Source organism: Lissotriton helveticus, chromosome 8 (genome assembly GCF_964261635.1).
Source record: "Lissotriton helveticus chromosome 8, aLisHel1.1, whole genome shotgun sequence".
In the NCBI taxonomy this organism is placed as follows: Eukaryota; Metazoa; Chordata; class Amphibia; order Caudata; family Salamandridae; genus Lissotriton; species Lissotriton helveticus.
Genome location: NC_136069.1, coordinates 1,344,921,371 through 1,344,941,792, shown reverse-complemented (window position 1 = coordinate 1,344,941,792; position 20,422 = coordinate 1,344,921,371). Strand labels below are relative to the sequence as shown.

At 45.1% G+C, this 20,422-nt stretch overlaps 1 protein-coding gene across 4 annotated transcripts in view; it reads right to left on the bottom strand.

Moving 5' to 3' along the window:
* DCAF6 (DDB1 and CUL4 associated factor 6) overlaps window positions 1-20,422 on the bottom strand; it is a 592,636-nt gene that overhangs the window by 29,412 nt on the left and 542,802 nt on the right. For all 4 annotated transcript variants that reach the window (XM_078658334.1, XM_078658333.1, XM_078658331.1 and 1 more), the window contains one exon: window positions 3,442-3,547. In XM_078658334.1, the coding sequence (XP_078514460.1) occupies window positions 3,442-3,547 (106 nt within the window). The remainder of the gene's footprint in view (window positions 1-3,441; window positions 3,548-20,422) is intronic.

Here is a 20,422-nt window from a genome sequence, read left to right as displayed (position 1 = left end):
CAACTTGGTCCTCTTTTATTTTCTTTTGCCTTTGTTGCTTTCTTGGCCCTGTATGTCGTTGGTTAGTGGCTCGATCTCAGAGGTGAGTTTGCGTTGAGATATGTCAGGGCTATTCACCGTAGTTTTTGTTTTGGTTATTGTGAAAATTGGGTAGTACGCTTTGGGCTGATGATATAACGTAGATGTCGTTTCTTCCTTAAAAAGGCTTCTAAGGGAATAGATCTGGTTGTTTTCCTGAGATTTCAAGAGAGGTTTTCTTCCGGTTTAGGTTGCGATTTCTTTTTTTTATAGGGTGAGGCGTTTCTGCTGAATCAGCTTTTGAAGTATCAGAGTTTTGCACTTTACATTTTTCGCAGACTCCTACTATTTTTGTTGAATTAGTTTGCTCTTTCTTCTTTTTTTCTTCCACTAGAAATTTTAATATTCCTAGTTGAGTGTCAAGGGTTTGATCGGAATATTCCAATATATTCCCTAGGTGAATGAGGACCGACTCCAGTATATTTTGCAGAGTAAACAGAGATTTAGAGACTGGGGTATAATTATTAGAGAAGCCTGTATTTTTGAAAAGAGACAGATCTGGGGATTTCTCCAGGTATCCCTCTATGTCGGAAGGTTTTAGCGGAGTGCTATTCTGTATTTTCTCAGTCTCCTTTTGGGATCTCTTATGAAATATTAGGTCTTTGATATTAATATCAGGGCAAGTGATATTATACTCTAGAGATTGTTGCGTTTTGAGTGTTTCTAATGTTAAACCTGGGGCGTCATGGTTAGTGATAGAATCCTCCAAGGTAAGTGGAATACTTTTTTGAGGAGCCTCGGGTGTTCTTTGTATTTGAGTGTTGGTTAGATGTAGACCTTCCTCTTCTTCCTCTTTACATCCTTTCTTTTCCTTGATTGTCTGGTCTTTTGTTAATAGCCCCTGTTCGTTTGTCTTTAGGTTTTCAAAGTACTTTTTGATCCCTGGAGTTACTATAAGCTTTCCTGCTCTTGTTGTCTTATTAGTACTCCTCCGAGTTGCCTCTTCCGTTCCCATCCTTTTCATAAAGATGGTTCTTGACCTTAGTTTTTTATATGCCATAACAGTTTAAGAGATCACTCGGAATTATTTTGGTTGTAATTTTTAATTGTCCTGTTTATAATGAAAGAACTTTCTCTAGGGGTTCCAGTCTACCCTACCGAAGGGGTAAAGCTCCAAAGCACCAGATGACCGGTGCGCCGCTCATGCAACACCGAAACTGGCGCTCAGTTCGCGTCCCCTATCCCTGTTTTTCCCGTGGCTGTAATTTTTAAGCAGGTTTGAGGTTAGTTTGTAGTTGTACTTCACCTGATCACCACTGCGTGTAAATCCAAAATAGATTACGGTCTATTTCCCAGACGAATAGCCACGTACCTGGATCAGTTAGTATGTTCTACACGTCCCAGGTACCCTTTCAGACAACAGTCCCAGCTGGCCAATCCCAGGCCAAACCTCTGCCTCCCGTGTGTCTCATTGTGTCTGCATGCGCGCTGCGAAGGCAAGACCTAAAAAGCATTGACAAAGCGAATAGGTCTTGCCTTTGCCAATGCTTTTTTTTTTTTGCAATATCATACGTTATTACCAATGCTGAACAGTATCGGGCCAAACAATAAAAAGGAATAAAGCTCAATAATATGTATGTGCGCCAGAAAGTTAGGAGCTAGGCCAATGAAGGCCCTTATCCAAATATACAGAGCAAAGTGCATTTCACTAGCTATGTATGGGGCCGAGCTGTGGGGCATAAAAAATACTAAGAACATACAGACGGTTGAAGAAAGGTTTTTAAAGAACCTTTTATCTGTACCTAAAACAACAGCTAATTACATTGTCCATCAGGAGCTTTGAATTGGCTTTGTTGAAGATGCTATTGCCGTGGCACCTCTATTGAAATGGATAGCTACCTGGTTAAATCCTGACTTCGTGCTTAACCACACCATCATGAAAGACTGTATGTCACTCGACCGTGGGCTGAGTATACCCTGGCTCAAATACATTCAGAAGCTTGCAGGTAAACTGGGTCGACCAGAACTATATCACTCCCCAGAAACCTTAGTGAAGGGAGATATAAAATGGTCTAAGGAAATGTACCTGCGCATAGCCACCATGGATAGGGAAGAGAGAGAGCTGGTAAAGGTGACAGTAAGGGCCCATCAGCTATGTAAAACAACACTATCCATGGAACTGTATTTAGGCTATGTCACAAATAACAATCATCGTTTCTTATTGACTAGATTCAGACGTAATCAATTCCATTTTCTTCTTGGTGAACAGAAAGGTTGGAAGAGGGCAGACGACCTTGGCCCTTGTACTTGCGATAATTTTTCGCAACAAGACACCATACATTTCCTCTTCTTCTGTGAACACCTTTTTGTCATTAGGAAACGTTTTATTCTCCCAATTCTAATTAACAAGGGCTTTGTGCAAGTGAGACCAGCCCTTCTCCATTTGCAAATGTTGACTGATGTCTGGGAAACTTTTAACATTGCTAACTTTTTATCAGCAGCTGTAAGAATCGTGAGGAAATTAATTTAAACATTTACATTCCTTTTTTAACATTGTGTCAAAAATGAAATTGTTTTTACCGGTTTTATTGATCGATTTTATATATATTTATGAGTCTTGATTGTGTTGAATGGATTAGGTACTTACAACTGTTTATATATACTGTTTTTTCTTGCTTTTATGGTTTTGCTCATAAACCGAATAAAGATATTTGACTGACTGACTGATGTATGTGCGCATACATCATACATGCACAAACACACACACACACACACACACTACGTGACCAAGCATGATGACAAATATGAATGCATGCTTCAACATGCGAACATACGTCATGATACAGACATTTATTTCCTCATTCCAAGACAGCAGATGCCCATTCTGAGGTGGTAAATAAAAAATAAAAAATATATATATATATATATATATATATATATATATATATATATATATATGCAAATAAGCTCCATTTGAGAATGGAGTGGCTAACTGCAGCTGCCAGGCCCGGCAAAAAAATGAAGAAAATAAAAACAGGAATTGGCGGGGGGACCGGATGTGAGACGGGAGCGGCACTTGGCAGAGATGAAAACACATTAACTTCCATGGAATGTTAACAAAAAAATAGGAAAAAAGTAGTTCTCTGAAAGTGAGCAGGATAAAAGTCATCCAATCGAAAGGATGGTAAGGACGTTATTCAGCATTGGTAGGACAAACACAAGCAGAGTAAGGAAAGCCATCAGATAAGAAGCAAGCAAATGAGCTTGTCAAGAAAGCGAACAAATGATAAGCAATGGCCTGACCCAAAGCTAAATGCAAGTAATGGAACTGTTCAGAACAGGGGATTTCGAAATCTAACAATGGGAAAACAAAATGAGTAACCAATGATCTAGTATATTAACAACGAAAGGCTAAATGCATACCTGCTCGTATATGGTTCAGGGATGCCAGCATTCGCAGCATGAAAGAAGCAGGCACAGTGATAGTATTCCTTGTCTCCTCGAGCATTAACTCGTTACGAGTAATAATCTGTTTAGCAAAACAAATAAAGAAAACTTAATTCCATTAACTGTAACAATCAGCTCTAACAAACATGTCATTAACAGGCTCTGTTACAAAGATGCATCACTTTTGAATGTTAACGTACTAGTAAAACAAACATTACACTGCAAAACAGGAAAACAAAAATGATCTATACAAGTCAAATTGCGTTAATAAGCACAGGCGTGCTATTTATATGGAATTGTAACTGTTATAGTGGAAGTAAATTCAGGACGCAGAAATAAATGGTTACAAGGTAAAATCAAACATTCTCTTTGAATTGTGTTGTATAAAAACAGATCAATAGGTCATGCGAAACAAACATTTTCTTAAACGTTTTAACTTTAAAAGGGCATTCATGATTAAGGAGTATTTTATCTCTAGTAGCTGTAATGTCGCCTGCGTCATTCAAGGCAAACGTCATTGGGGTGCCAGGAAATTAACTTCCTCGAGGTAGGAAAGCACCGTAGACAACGCACAAAGTTGGTCTAGGACAAGGAAACCTAACTCTCCCTAATGCAATGAACAGCGTGAAGACAAGAAAGACGGGCAGAAAAACAAACCGGTGGCTGCCAGCACTGGCAATGCATTGGCTACCACAAGCGTCACCGCTGGGCAACTACACGAATCTACAAACAGTGAACATTGTTTTCATCCTATTTAACCGATTTGTTACCAGTCTATAGTTAACAGACAAAACCGGAAACTCTAGTCATATTTAAGTTACGTACTAATTTGTTAATTGCAGCTGCTACTCACGAGTGTGTCATGGCGCTGAAAAGACAGCTGAAGGGCAGACATGCGATGTTTTAGGTAGCAGGGTATATTACTTTCATTGCTTGCTGGCGAGAGTACTCCGTTTGCCAATCTTCTGATATATACATAAGCATTTGTATATTCAAACAAGCATTTACAATGCAATGGTTTCGCCTTTGGAAAAGTTAGAGCTATTGGCATTGTAAATGACAAATTTTGTATTTATGTGTTGGTTTTGAAAACAGATAAATAAATGGCATTGCCATTTGTCATTTACAATGCCAATAGCTCATAGTGCAGGCCACCATGGCCCATATACACCCCAGGACTGTGCCGGCCGGGGAACATCGGCACCACAGAACGGCGGCAACCTTACCCCATGGCCAGCGTTGACAATGCGCTGAATGCTGGCACCGTGTGACCCCAAAACCTTCAGAAACATCACGGCTCTAAGAAGGGATGCAGATCACGAGCAACAGGGTGCATGGACTGGTGTGGTTTACATAGTGCCAAGACGCCGCCTTTCAGATACTTCAGGGCACTTCGAGAGTGTGGCGTAGCGGGTCCTATAAGCCTCATAAAATTCTCCCAAGCATTGTAAAAGAAAATGAAGGCATGGCCGACTTTTTTTTTAATGGTACCCGACGTCACATATTCCCAAAGTCGGTCTCGGCCACCAGACCTGTTACTAGGCAAGGCACAGAGGGGAGACAGAGGGGTGACACTTGGGGGTGGCACTGGGAGGAGACAGAGGGGTGAGACAGAGGGGTGAGACCGGGGTTGGCACTGGGGAAAGAGAGGGGGGTGAGACCTGCGGGTGGCACTGGGGGAGACAGAGGGGTGAGACCGGGGGTGGCACTGGGGGAGACAGAGGGGTGAGACCGAGGGTGGCAGTGAGGGGAGACAGAGGGGTGAGACCCTGGAATGACAGTGAGGGGTGACAGGGGCTTAGGCAGAAGGCACGGCGCGCTAGGAGCCAGGCCCGAAGGAGACCTCCCACCCTCCCCCGAAGGTGCCAGAATTACCTTCTCTTGACGGTGCCTGCACCACTCCCCCTCCACCCCGACGGTGCCTGCACCACCTTCATCTGTGTTGCCTGCACCCCTTCCCCACTCTGACGGTGCTTGTACCCTCTCACCCAGACTGTGGAGGAACCCCCCTCACCCGGACTGTGCCTGCACCCCCCTCTCCATGACGGTGCCTACACCCCCCCTTTCCCTTGACGGTGCCAGCAGCCCCTCCCGGTAATGTTTATCTGGATTGTCTACTCTACAGAAACATTTCTTCCCGATAAACTGCAGGACATTCTGAGTTTTCTGATACAGGTTTAGTCCTCACACAGCAGAGCTATCGCTCAGGTTACAGAGTTCGAACAGGCTCGGGCGTCGGAAACAGTTATTAAATAGGTGACACAGGCTGCACCTCAACAGAGAGACCCATCACATTACACCGTGTGTGTAAGCGAGGCCTCGGACAAGCAGAGCTATCCCTCAGGTTACACAGGTCGAACACCCCGGGCTCCAGTCCGCAGCAGAACTCTAGTTGAGTCCACAGACGTCCGATTACAGAGGCCTTAAAGGGCCAGAGCTCGCCCGGGGAGCGTTCTTTCAGGGGGCACAAAGGCCACTGGGGCCGTGATGGGGATGCATACATGTTTACACAGCATCTCGACCGCAGCTCTAAATCTTATAGATTTATAAGAAACAGGAGTTACTATTATGCAATTCAGCGACTAAAAACGAGGAAAGGCCAAGTCACCTGTGCGGCCTGGCACTAACCCACTGAGCACTGTTAGTGGGGTCAAGACCAGTGGTCTGATGGCCGTGCACCGGTCTGGGGTCCAATCAAGAACCAGTTTAGCTGGGTTACCTGCAATGGAAGCTGTGATGAGCAAACTACACACAGATCTCCGAAGCATGCACTTTAACCCGCTGAGCTAATTTACAGGGATTGGGAATCTGTACATGCAGACTGAAGGTAGAGCTATGGAGCGGGTGTAGCATCACCAAGAGGGGCTTATTATACTAGCGTCTTTGCAGAGGGCACACTACCTCAATGAGCTACGCTATGGGCATAGAAATCAGCTACAGGTCTGCACAAGGCGCAGACCCTACCAAGCGTTCAGACCAGCTTAAGCAGAAAAAAATATATATTTTATTTTAAATAGCCCACTAGTAAATCAACACTCCGTCAGCATGCCGCCATCACCGTTCTATCCATAGAAGTGCGTCATTTTATTAAAAAAACAAAAACAGCTAACCAGAAAAGGGAACGTGTGGGTGGCGTCGCTTTGCAGAAGTAGCGTCCAAGGAGGGTGTCAGCGTGAAATGACAGGGACGAGAGTCCTAGACATCCCCTATGTAGGGAGCACAGCACAGCAAGCGTGGAAGTGTCGGCCTCCGAAGTCTGCAGACATGCATAGAGGTCAATGTGCACGCAGTGATGTGCGCCTCCCGTGTTTTGTAGATGTGAAGGGAAGACGGCGGGAACGGACAGCGGGAGGGGGTGCGGGAACGGGCACACAAGACGTAAAACAAACAGGGAGACGACATGAGACGGGGTAGACGTACAAAGTGAAAAGAAAATTTTATCAAAATGCTGCTTACCTGATCGCATCCTGGCAACTTAAATCTCGCAGCCCACTCCTGCAAAAGCCACTATGAAATGAACAAAACATGGCGTCCCCCCAAAAAAAAAACATCCGCCCACCGCCGCAATGACGTTCTACAAGGGGCGGAGAGGGAAAAAAATCGCCGGAACGCCCACGAATCGCCTCGCACAATGACGGACGCCTCTCTCTTCCAATGGCTAGCCTCCATTTATGGAGCTAGCCAATGGAAGACAGAAGCGGGACCAAGCCACATACTATTCTCAAAAGATTTCGCCTGCGCGAATGCTGCTGCGCAGCGGATCACCAGGCGAAACCTAAAAAGTGCCCTCTGACTTGCTTTAATGGACCGGAGCTTGGCCATGACCATGTCAAGAGACCTAAGCTTTGGACCACTGTTGGTGTTATGGGGTTGATCAAGGCACCGTGACCTTTCTTTGACATCTGCATTGATTGCCACGGTGCTCTATGGTATTAATGGATAGTGCATGGAATCTTTTAATTTAGTGTGGGGAGTTCAACATGGTGTTGTGCTGGTCCCTATTTTATGTATTCTGCCAATCAATGACTTAGAAGGAGTAGTTTCTGTCCTGTAACTCCAGTTCTGTAGTAAATAGTCATAATCTAGTGAATAGTCCCGCCCATGTGCGTGGACCCCGGAGCAATCAAAAATAATCTCTTACAGTGTCAAAAAATGCAGAAATGCATAGACACTTAAGAGAGAATTTAAAGACAGATAATGCAGCCAAAAGAGGCTACACTGTCCAGTACTTCAACTAGAAATTCCACCACAAAATCCACAAAACAGCAAAGCCTGTACAGATTTCCCTTGCTGAACAGCAAAATCCCTCAGGAATGATAGAGAGAAGAACCTGGACAGACAAGCCCCATAGGCTGCCATTATGTGGCTTAAATAGGATACTGTGCCTTTAAGGAACCTTCCAGAACCTTCTCCCAGTATCCCAGAATGCATAGCAGGTCCAACTTAGTTTCAGTTCTTTTTGAAGGCGTAAACAACGCCAGACCTGTAGCATTATGCACCTGAACAAATCTCCACCGGGGAGGCGGGAGGGCGCTTATGACTATAACAGAGATACCCCTACTACAGAACTGGAGTTACAGGACAGAAACTACTCCTTCTGTAGTAGGGGATCTCTGTGTATAGTCATAATCTAGTGAATAGAATGGCAAGCCCATCCCCACATCAAGCGGCGGTGGAGAGTATGAAATTACGCCACTATTGTGCGAACAAATTCCGCAGCGAAGCCTGCCCAACCTGAGCGTCTGCCCTGGCATCAGTGTCCAGGCAGTAATGCCTAGCAAAGGTATGGACCGACTTCCAAGTGGCCGCCTTGCAGATCTCTGCAAAGGGAACATTACGAAGCATAGCTGTCGTGGCAGCTTTACCTCTGGTGGAATGAGCCTTAGGCTTACCCCCTAAGGTCTTATTAGCATTGCAGTAACACAATTGTATGCAGGACACAATCCACCTCGAGATGGACTGTTTAGAGGTAGCAAGACCTGTCCTGACTGAGCCATAATTAATGAACAATTGGTCTGACCTACGAATATCTTTAGTCTTATCAAGATAAAACTTCAGCACCCTCCTCACATCCAGGGAATGTAAAGACCTTTCCGCTAGAGATGATGGATTCTGAAAGAACGTAGGCAAAGTGATAGTCTGATTGATATGAAAATCAGAAACAACCTTGGGAAGAAACCTAGGGTGAGTACGCATAACAACCTTAGCAGCATGAAATACAGTATAAGGTTCTTGGCAACACAACGCCTGAATTTCACTCACCCTGCGGGCCGATGTAATGGCCACGAGGAACGCCGCCTTCCAGGACAGGTGCTGCAACGAAGCCTTATGAATAGGTTCAAAAGGCTCCTTCATCAATCTGGACAGCACCACATTCAAGTCCCACGAAGGCGAAGGAAGCCTGACAGGAGGGAACACTTTCTTCAAGCCTTCCAAAAAATCTTTGATCACAGGGATCTGGAAGAAGGAAGTCTGTGAAGGGCCTTTCCTGTAGGCAGTCAAAGCAGCCAGATGAACCTTAATGGAATGGACATTAAGGCCCGACTGCGCCAGATGCAGTAGATATGGAAGGATGACATCTTCCTTGCATGTCGTAGGGTTAAAGTTCTTAGACTTGCACCAGATGCAAAACCTCTTCCACTTGTAAGCATAAGAAGTCCTAGTGGAAGGGCGTTTAGCCTCCTTCAGTATGTCCATACAATCCTCTGGGAGATTCAGATGGCCATATTGCACTATTTCAGGAGCCATGCCGCCAAACTCAAAGACGAGAGGTTGGGGTGCACCATCCGCCCCCCGAACTTCGTGAGAAGGTCCGGCCTGCACGGCAGCTTCATGTGAGGAAGGAGAGACCGGTGAAGCAGGTCCGTGAACCACCACTGTCTGGGCCATTCCGGGGCAATCAGAATCATTCTCGCCCTGGATTGGGACAGCTTGATGAGAACCGCCGGAATCAGGGGAATTGGTGGAAAAGCGTACAGAAAGCTGTTCGACCAGTTGATCCATAACGCGTTCCCCAGCGTCCCCGGCTGGTAGTACCTGGAGGCGAAGTCTCGGCATTTTCTGTTTTCGGCGGTGGCGAACAGATCTACGTCTGGAGTCCCCCACCTTGCGAAGACTTCTCCCAGAACTTCGTCGCTTATGACCCATTCGTGGTTTTCCTGAATGAGTCTGCTCAGTTCGTCTGCCTGAACATTCTGCACACCTGGCAGGTGGGTGGCCGTTATCGACAGTCCTCGAGCCAGAAGCCAGTGCCAGATCGCCTGCGCCTCCTGCGACAGAGTGCGCGATCTCGAGCCCCCCTGCTTGTTGAGGTAATACATCGTTGTCGTGTTGTCTGTCTGAACAAGCAGAGAGTTGGTCTGAAAGGACGGGTGAAAAGCCTTCAGCGCCAAGTGCACAGCCCTGAGTTCCAGGAAATTGATGTGGTACGTGGCCTCCGTCTGGGACCACGTCCCTTGAATCTGCAGGTCTCCGGAGTGCGCTCCCCAGCCCTGGAGAGAAGCATCCGTCACGACAGTCTGTGTGGGAATGTCCTTGTGGAAGGGAACCCCCCTGAGAAGATTCTCCTTCGAACACCACCACTTTAGAGACTGAAGAGCATGTAGAGACAGTCGTATCTTGTCGTCCCAAGATCCTCTCCTCTGGTCCCATTGATCCTCCAAGCACTCCTGCAGCGGTCTCATGTGCAGCCGCGCATGTGGCGTCAGGAAGATACACGAGGCCATCGATCCCAGCAGAGAAGACACCGTCCTCACTGTCGTGGATGGAGTAGACATGAGAGCCTGAGCCCTCCGAAGGAGTGATAAACGTCGCACCTCCGAAGGAGACACGCTTGCTGACAGCGTGTTGATGGAGGCTCCCAAGTACTGGATGCACTGGACCGGAGTCGGGACAGACTTGGACATGTTGATGTGCAACCCCAGCTTGTTCAAGAGAACGCACGTCCTCTGGAAGTGTGCTTGAGCGTCCGAGAAGGAGGAGGTCTTGATCAACCAATCGTCCAGGTACGGGTAGACAAACACCTTGTTCTTCCTCAGGTGTGCCGCTACCACTGCCATGCATTTCGAAAATGTCCTGGGTGCAGACTTCAGCCCGAAGGGAAACACCGTGTACTGATAGTGATTGGCGCCGACTTGAAAGCGCAGAAACTTCCTGTGTTTGCATGCAATAGGCACATGGAAGTATGCATCCTGTAGATCTATGGCACACATCCAATCTCCTCGTTGCAGCTGAGGGTAGATCTGATGCAACGACAGCATGCGAAACTTTTCTCTGCGAATCCACTTGTTTGCCTGTCGCAAGTCCAGAATGGGCCTGAACTCGTTCTTGTCCTTCTTGCGGACGAGAAAGAACCGAGAGTAAAGACCTCTTCCTCTTTGAGACAGAGGTACGTCCTCTATCGCCCTTTTTCTCAGCAGGATGTCTGCCTCCGCCTGGAGCTCGCGCAGCTGGAACTGCGAGCTGACCGGAGGGATCGATGGAGGAGGGCTGATGAACCGAAGACTGTATCCATTGCAAACAATATTCAGCACCCACTTGTCCTGAGTAATTTTTCTCCACTCTGCCAGAAAAAATTGATGAGGAGGAGGCGTAACCGGAACCGGGACCTTCGGAGCCGGCAGGGGAGGCAACGGGGGAGGGGTCGGAGCCCTCGGAGGCGGACCCCTGGGTAAAGGAGGCGGAGTAGGCTTCTTCGGGGTATACACCACGGAATACGCCGTTCCCGGCGAGCCCTCACCATGTCCAGACTGTGGGGAGCCCCCCACAGTCCTGGGCCTGTCCGTACGACCTCCTGACGCCGAAGACCGGTGCCCAGACATCGAATGCGGGCCCTTCGACGGTGATCTGCCCTTCGGCGTCGACCGTTCCACACTCCTCGACGTCGACCGGTGTCTATGCCTCGACGTTGACCCCGACCAGATGGAAGAACCGCGGAATCTCGACGGCGAGCGATGGCGTCTCAACGGCGACCACGACCTCTTAGATCGCCTCGACGCCGACCTCTTAGATCGCCTCGACGTCGACCTCTTAGACCGTCTCGACGTCGACTTCTTCGGCGCCGGAGACCTCTTCCGTCTCGGCGGCGACCTTGACGACGAGGATCCCCTCGACGGCGATGACTTCGACGGCGAACGGCGGTGTCGCCTCGACGGCGAGCGCCGACGCCGGGTCCTCCGATGTCGTCCACTCGACGCCGACGTCGACGACGAGGAAATCGACACCGGCTTTGACGGCGGCCTGAAAACGTCCCTCGACGTCGACGGGCGACGTTTTCTCAACCGAGACCTGGGGAGACCGGGAACTGGCCGTGGACCTTCCTCTCGACGTCGTGGTCAGAGCAACTGACCCAGACGGAGATTCTGGACGAGAGCTGGACTACCTGCCCCTGGGGAGCCCCCCAGAGGCCTCAGCATGGGCAGAAGGAGCCCCTCCTGACCCACCTCGAGCCTTCAATCTTCTTTCTTCAAGTCCCTGAAGTCTGATTTATCTCCTGTCCTTCAGGGTCCTTCCAGAGAAGCCTCTACAGATCACACACTCCTCAGGGATGTGGGAAGAGGGAAGGCAGAGGATACAGACCTCATGGGGGTCTGATTTGGCCTTCTTCCTGGAGCACTCCGGGCATTTATCAAATAATGCAGGCATTATTGACAACAAAAGAGTGCAGAAACCCAAGAAGAAAGTCACCAAAGTACTCTGAAAGCACAAAAATCGAATTTAGTGCAAAAAACACCAACAAAACCCTTGAAAAGGGAGAGCTCAATGCTCCAGGGTCCTGCTTGCAGGAGCCGGAAAAAAGAACTGAAACTAAGTTGGACCTGCTATGCATTCTGGGATACTGGGAGAAGGTTCTGGAAGGTTCCTTAAAGGCACAGTATCCTATTTAAGCCACATAATGGCAGCCTATGGGGCTTGTCTGTCCAGGTTCTTCTCTCTATCATTCCTGAGGGATTTTGCTGTTCAGCAAGGGAAATCTGTACAGGCTTTGCTGTTTTGTGGATTTTGTGGTGGAATTTCTAGTTGAAGTACTGGACAGTGTAGCCTCTTTTGACTGCATTATCTGTCTTTAAATTCTCTCTTAAGTGTCTATGCATTTCTGCATTTTTTGACACTGTAAGAGATTATTTTTGATTGCTCCGGGGTCCACGCACATGGGCGGGACTATTCACTAGATTATGACTATACACAGAGATCCCCTACTACAGAAGCTCACATGCTAGATATAAGTCAGGATCTTCCTCAGGTGGGTGATAGATAGATTCCCCCTCTCTTGTATGCTGACAACACTGCGTAATGGCTCGTAAAACTAACAATCTAAACAATTAGGATGTTACTTACCCTGTAGGCATCTATTCGTAGCACGTAGTGCTGAAGATTCACATGCTATGCACACTCCTGCCATCAGGTGTTGGGCTCGGACTTTACTGGTCGTTTTTTTGTTTTTCTGAAGGAAGCCTTTTTACTGCTGATGTGACATCGACTTTCCACCTCCTCGAGGTAAAGCATATGCCCAGCGGCTCCTTTGTTAGATTGTTCTTTTTTCCCCTACCATGTTGGCAAGTGAGGATGTAGTCTTGCAGGATAGCAGTTGATGTTGAACATGCGTGTAACATGTTTATAATACATATATGTTGCTTTACATGTGTACTTCTGACACCATCTCATACATACCGAGGAAGGCACATGTGAATCTGCAGCACTATACGCTATGAATAGATGTTTACAGGGTAAGTACCATACTCCATTCATAGCATGTGTTGGCTTCAGATTCTCTTCACTCTTTCTTCTTTCACAATTATGTGGTCTACAGTGGCTCCTCTGGTATGAGTCAACCATAATCAAATTGCAAAAGGTTGTTGTCAACGTAAGAGGATAGTAGAGTGTAGTAAAGAATAGATACGAAGTACAGAAGGCAAGAGCTTATTTATTAACCGCCTCCTCTGACACAGTCAGCTCCATCTTACAAGATAGAATCTTCATAACATTCTAAGTGGGACAATCATTCTAAATGGTAAGATGGTACTATTATGATGAAAAGGGCATGGAAGGGCAGAACCAAATGGGAAAAAAGGGAATAGAATAAAATTGCTGCTTACCATTTATGAAAGGAGAACTATTACAACACTTCTTCCATCCAAAAAATAAGGCTAGAAAGGCGGTTGAGGAAAATTCACTATGTCATATCCTAATCCTTATGCCACACGGGTGGTACTCTTTTTCTTTTGTTGAACTAGGTTGTTTGACTCAGTTCTTCCTCGTTTTCTTTTACATTTTATTTTCCTGCTTGTGGAAGTATATTTAATTAGTCTGTCTTATTCCATATTTGTCCACTGCTCATTACAGTTTCATTGTGTTCGACTTTAACAATACACAAAGGCTCAGAGAACTTGACTTCTTTGTTATTTCTTCTCCATGTATTTGGTTCAGTGCAGAGTGGTTTTACCCACCTATTTGTTTATATCTTTACCAGCATGTTCTTCCCCACCTAACCAATTAAGAAATACATGTGTACTTGTTTCTCTCTCTTTAAGGGATGACAATAGGGATATTTCTGGAATGCGTGTGAGGCTTTCTCCAGTGGAGTCCGAGCAAGCATGATCGATGCCCGGTGGAGCCACCCAGTCAGCCATAGGGGAGTCTGGCTCCGGCTTCTCGCTGCGGCCGACACCTACCCAGCCGGGCATCGGGCACAGCTCCCCTCTTGCCTCCGCTGCCTGTTCTTCCTCCTCCCCCGTACTTTCTCCGCTTTCCCTGGTGACCAGCATTCGGCGTAACCTGTCTCAGCGCTGCTGATGCCTCTTTGGTCTCCCCAGATAGCCTCAGAGGAGCCGGGCTGAGGTTCTCCCCTCCTGACTCCCCTCCACCTTCGAATCCAACTGCCGCTGCTTTTCACCACTGCTGGCCCGCCTGCCACGCCTCCCGCTCGATGACTGGATCGATTTGGGAGTTTGGCGGAGGTAGGAATTGCGGCTCTACTTTTGCTTGGTTCTCTGAACCTGTCAACTTCTGTCCATGCTAGTGAGACGCCCCCCTCCGGCTTCAGCTTTGCTGCCTCCCATTCCCTGGACTGCTGACCTTGTCTGCTGCCCTATCTTCCCTTTGACCCATGGAGAACGGACCGGATACTGCTGCCCCCGATGCCTCAGAACCTGTGCACGTGGATGGCACGTCTGTGCCTCGGGTGTCGTCTGTCGTCCCCTCTCCTGACTCTCTTGCTCCTACCCCACCTAGTTCCTCTCCATGATGATATCTCTCCTGGTTTGTTTTCTTTTCTGAATTGGCCCCCTGTGGCCTCTGGACTTGGACTCGCGAGCACCCCGCCATTTTGGGACTGTCTTCTCCTAACACTCTTGTCCTTAAGCTGCCATCTTGGCAATCTTTGTCCGTTCCCGCTGGTCCCTAGCTGGGCGACTTTTCGATCGTCTCTCTCTTCCACGGACCTGCTCCCCGTTCTCGATTTTGGCTGATGCCCCTGGTGCCATCACCGTTTTTGTCTCACCTTCGCTCTCCTGTCCTTATTTGCTTTCCTACCCTTTCCTTTCTCTTCACCCCCTTTTTTCCCTCCCTTGCCCCTTTGGTTGATCTGGATTCCGCTTTTCTTCTGCTTTTTTGTTTACCACAGCTTTACATTGCCTTATCATGCGCTCTTTTTTGCCATCCTCGAGTATTCTCATGTTCTAAACTCTTGTTTATTATTGTGTAGCACTGTGTAATGCTTTGTAACTTATGTAACTTCTTGCTGATACTCTGTAAAGTGTACTGATTCCTACAGGTCTAGCCAGCGCTATTTAAAACTCATCAAGTAAAATGTGATTAAGTTTGGAGTTGTGTGGTTGGGCCATAAAATGTCTTGTATTGATCTCTCAACAGGAAGATTGTTGATGAAAGCTAATTGTATACACTCAATTATTATTCTATTGGTTCTTTCAACTAGACCATTGGCATGGGTATAATACAACACCATTTTAAGGTGAGTAATAGATTGTTATGTAAGGAATTCTTTCATGGCATAGGAGGTGAACTGTACCCTATTGTTAGTGATAAGTGTAGATGGAATGCCTTCATCTGAAAAGGTATCCCTCAAGAAATCAATAAGTGATTCAGTAGTGATTTGGTTCATCATTTTTATGAGCACTCAGTGTAAGTGGTAATCTAATAGCTCACACAAGAAATGCTTTATCACACCCTTGCAGTTATTGGGGCCAAATATGCCAATTGTTCCTAGTCTGTATGGAATGGACACAAGCGCTAAAGGAGTGGTACAATTTATTTTAGATTTGTCGCTATTGGCACAAATTGTATAATCTTTATCTTTAAGTTTGACCATTGCATCCATATTGGAGAACAAATATGCTGCTCTAATACTAGATGTAGTTAATCTTCTTCCTAAGTCGCATTCGAGTGCCAAATCAATTATTTTGTTTCTTAACTCCAAGGGAGGTATAATGTTGTCGTTTCTTAAGATCAAGTTTCAATTGATGTCGATTTCATGCCTGATTTCCCAATAACCCTTAAGATCTTCATCTACAGCTTTACAAGTTTTAGGCCAACCTTGTAAAACATATAATCTGAGTTGGCCCAAAACCTTGGCTTTCGCCATGCACTCACTCCACTCCTCCAAGGAAATGACAGAGGTACAGATTTCAAAGACGGGATTCACTGGAGCCTCATATACTTAATGTATGTTTAATGGAGCTCTAGACAAGAAATTAGAATCTTTGTTTAGATTACCTGATATAAATTCCACTTTGTAACAAAAACCTCCAAACCCAACACCCATTTAGCTATGTGTGGGCTGCTGTTAGATGCTCCCTTGGATGTGAACAAGTAAATGAGGGGTTTATGATCTGTATGTAAGCTGAACTGTAATACCCACAGGAATAATGTGAAATGTTTCACAGCCCAAGAACACGCTAGAGCTTCCTTTCCACAAGTAAGCTTTTTATTTCAGGTTTACTTAGGGTACGATACGCAAAAGTAATAATTCTCTCTTCACCTGCAACAATCTTGGATAATGTGGCACCCGAATTCTTGTTGCTGGCATCTGTAGTTACAATCGTCTTTCTATTAGGTTAAAAATAACAAATATGGAGCCATAAGAATGGCTTCTTTGAGTTTTTTTAATGATGTTTCATGCTCTACCTGCCACCTGAACTGAGTGCTACTTTTTTCTTCAATTTCTAAGGTTCCTTGATAAATCTGCAAACTTTTTGACATACGTCGACATATATTCTACCAGACGGAAGAGTTATTTTAATTCTTCTTTATTCGTTGGCGAAGGTGACTATCTGAGAGCGTCTAAAATAAATTTTGGGCTTAAAATCATCTTTAAAGATTGTATGCCCTAAGTGATCCACAGAGCTGACTCCAATTTGACATTTGTCTTTTTTTAAAGTTAGACCAGCAATTTAGTTAATACTCTTCTTAAATTGTCATTGTGTTCACCCACAGTGGCTCCAAAAATGAGAACATCTCCTTAGACACAGAGTGTTTGGGCATATCCTTAAGAATTCTCTGCATGATTTTTTAGAAGACAGCCACCGCAGATGCTAGACCAAACGACATCCTGCGGTATATGAATGTACCCCTAGATGTTGTGAAAGCAGATAACAACATATATTCAGGGTGTAGTTCGACCAGGTGATATGCCATGGATGATCTACATCACAGAAACATGTAGCTTCACCCATTGTGCTTAACAGCTCACTGATACGTGGTACTGGGTGTCTTTCTATCCAGATATTGTTGTTGAGGTCACATAAATCAACACACAATCTTATTCCATCATCATGGGCCTACTTAGCTATAACAATGAGGGCTACCCATTCTGAGCACTCTATTGGTTGTATGATACCAAGAGTACTTAACCTGGTGAGTTCTTTTTCTAAAGGTTCTTTCATTAAATACGGTATTAGGCAAGTTTTACATACCACAGGTTTGGAAACAGGTTTCAATGTTATCCTATGCTGAAAATTTCGCAACAAGTCTAATTTATCAGAAAATACTTCAGAGAATTCATCACATATTTGATCTCCGTAATGGATCTAATTATAATCAAGCCTTGCTCTAGGTTATTGGGATGTAATGTGATGCTTAATTCCTTCTGGTGTTGCCATCCAAGAAGGCTGGAACCCTCTTCAACAATGTACATTTCGCCTACTATAAAATGATCTTTAAAAGAAAGGCAGGCTTTGATCATGCCCTTTAAGGGAATGGTGTCTTTAATATAGCCTCCTGATCTAAAAAATAGAATGTTCCTTGTTTGAGAGTAAATTGAAATCTTCACTATTTACTAATGTAAACAGAGAACAGGAGTCAGAGAACATATTAATAGCGTTGCCATCCAAGTATATCTTCCACTTTGGATACTTGATTTGCTTATTCTTATCCTTGTCATTTATTTGAAAAACTATCCTTCTTATTTCTTGAGAATCCTCTTCTATTATTTTACCTTCGTTTTCTCTGCAAATTCTAGCGAAATGTCCTTTCTCATTACATTTCCTGCATGTGGGACTTCAGGCCTGACAATTAAGATTGTTAGTTAGAAGACTGATGCTACCACATCAGTAGCATTTCAACTTATTGGATTCAGAATTGTTTTGGGGAGCAGTGTATTGCTAAATGTGTAATCTTATGTAGTTCTTTTTCTGTTGTCTCTTCCTATATTTCTGCAATTTGTTTGGTAGGAGATTTGAATTGTGGGAGAGGTGTGGCGCCGCGGCCAGGGCGACTGACGCTGGAATCTGGCGACCACGGTTCGATCCCCGGCTCCGGCGGCAGGTTAGCCCAGCACCATGTGACTCTGGGCAATAGCTCGCTTAATCTTCCCGACGGCCCCCAGCGCCTAGAGACCCTTACGGGTGATTGTGTGCTTTACAAATGTGGACTTTACTTTACTTTTAATTATTTTATGCAAATAGCAGTATGTTTTATTGATTTGGCAATTTCAATGCCTTCCTGTAGGCTAGGTTGTACTTCTAATAGCTTTTCCCATATAGGTTGCTTATTTGTGCAGCATACTAATTGGTCTCTAATAAGGGACCCATTTAAGGTGCCAAAGTCACATAGTTTACTTAATCCTCTGAGTACAGCAATGCAATTTGCAACACTTTCCTTTTTCCCTTAGATTCGGCGAAACAATTTATGGCACACAGTACAATAGTGACTTTATCTCTAAATTGGTGTTCTAACTTTAAAAATGTTATCTTATATTCACCCAAATCTTCCTCATCTGTGTCTGGTGGAATGATCGGTTCTGGTAGGGTTTGTATACTTTACTCCCATGGCTTACTAAATTATGAAGGAGAATATGTTGCTTCCTAACGAAACATAATGTGTCTCCTCCTATAGCTTTAAATAAGATTCAAAAACTTGTACCCACTCCTTCAATGATATCTTTGGCTCACCCAGTTCATTTAGAAAAGGTAGGGGTTGTGAAATGGTTGTATATAAGGCAAACAATTTTTAAAAAATCGGAAATTTATCTGGACTACTAGTGTTGAGAATGGATGAAGATAATAAAGGAATACATCTAGGAATTAGAAAATATATACATATGTAAACAATCTATATACAATTTACCTAAATAATGCAGTACAAGTAATACTTTTAAGATACAAATTGAACTCATGATCGACATTACCAACATGAAGGCATAAACTCCAACGCTGCAGAGATAAGTGTGTCTTAAATTTAAGAGAAGTAAGATATGAACAGTAATAGACAATATGAATTATAAGGTGTGTATGTCACCGAAATGTTACATAGTGAAGACTCTCAATATTACTGTAATCATGTCACATCAATATCATATACCAGCATGTGTTTTTTGTGTGACCGAGATGGACACACACTAAGGTATGGAGGATTTTGTGTGCGTTCCCCGCTACATTAAAAACTGAAGAAATCTATTTGTTTGTTGTCACCGCCGAATATGTTAAAATAGATGCACACAATGTATCTGAAGGATGATGTGGTGTGTGTGTCAACGATAAATAAAGGTAGAGGAACGGTAGATCAGATGGAAACAGAGATGCCAAATGATATGGTTTGCATATCACTGCTGATGTTAAAGTCACAGGGAGGAAACGTTTAGGGAAGAGAATTCAGCCAAAGCACATTGATCTAAACAATATTCGTAAAGGGGCTGGACTTGAACAAGGCTGGAGAGAGTGGTAGCTCAAGACTCGCCTAGATGAGAAGCGATGCGGAATGCCTTGATCGCCATATAGATGCACACAATCTGGAAGAACCCCCAGAGACGGGGTGGCCGCTCACCACAGGTCCTGTTTCTGGGGGAATCACAGAGCGGCATAAGAAGACGTATTCCCCGGAAGAAGATAGCCAGGCTACGGTGAAGTTGAGCGGGGAGAGGCTCCTCCAGGACTTCAATTGGAAAAAACACAGAGGTAGTTGTCTAGGGGGCTGGATACAATTTGCAGCGCCGGTCCATCAGGTATCGAATGCAGCTTGTCATGAGGAAATCAGAAGGGAAGGAGGTGGTATATGCCCCATTACACAGAGAATCTTCAGTCACCAGTGTAGTAAAGAATAGATATGAAGTACAGAAGATAAGAGGTTTTTTTATTAACCGTCTCCTCTTCCACTGTCAGCTCTCTCTGACAAGACAGAATCTTCATAACGTTCTAAGTGGAAAAACCATTCCAACTGTACGAAAGAATTATTATGATAAAAGGTGCAGGGAAAGACAGTACCAACGGACAAAAAAGGGAATAGAAAGAAATAGCTGTATACCCTTTATTGGAAGGAGAACTAAATTACAACATATTGATACAATGGGGTAATTCTGATCACTTCAGTGAAGATTGAAGTCTCCATGATAGATAATATTGTCTACCTTGATCTTCTTTTCCAAGAAGAAGTTGAGTTGCTGATCAGCAAAGATTGGATTACTCCCTGGTGCATGTTATACAAGGTAAAGTTTGAATAGGTTTAGGTT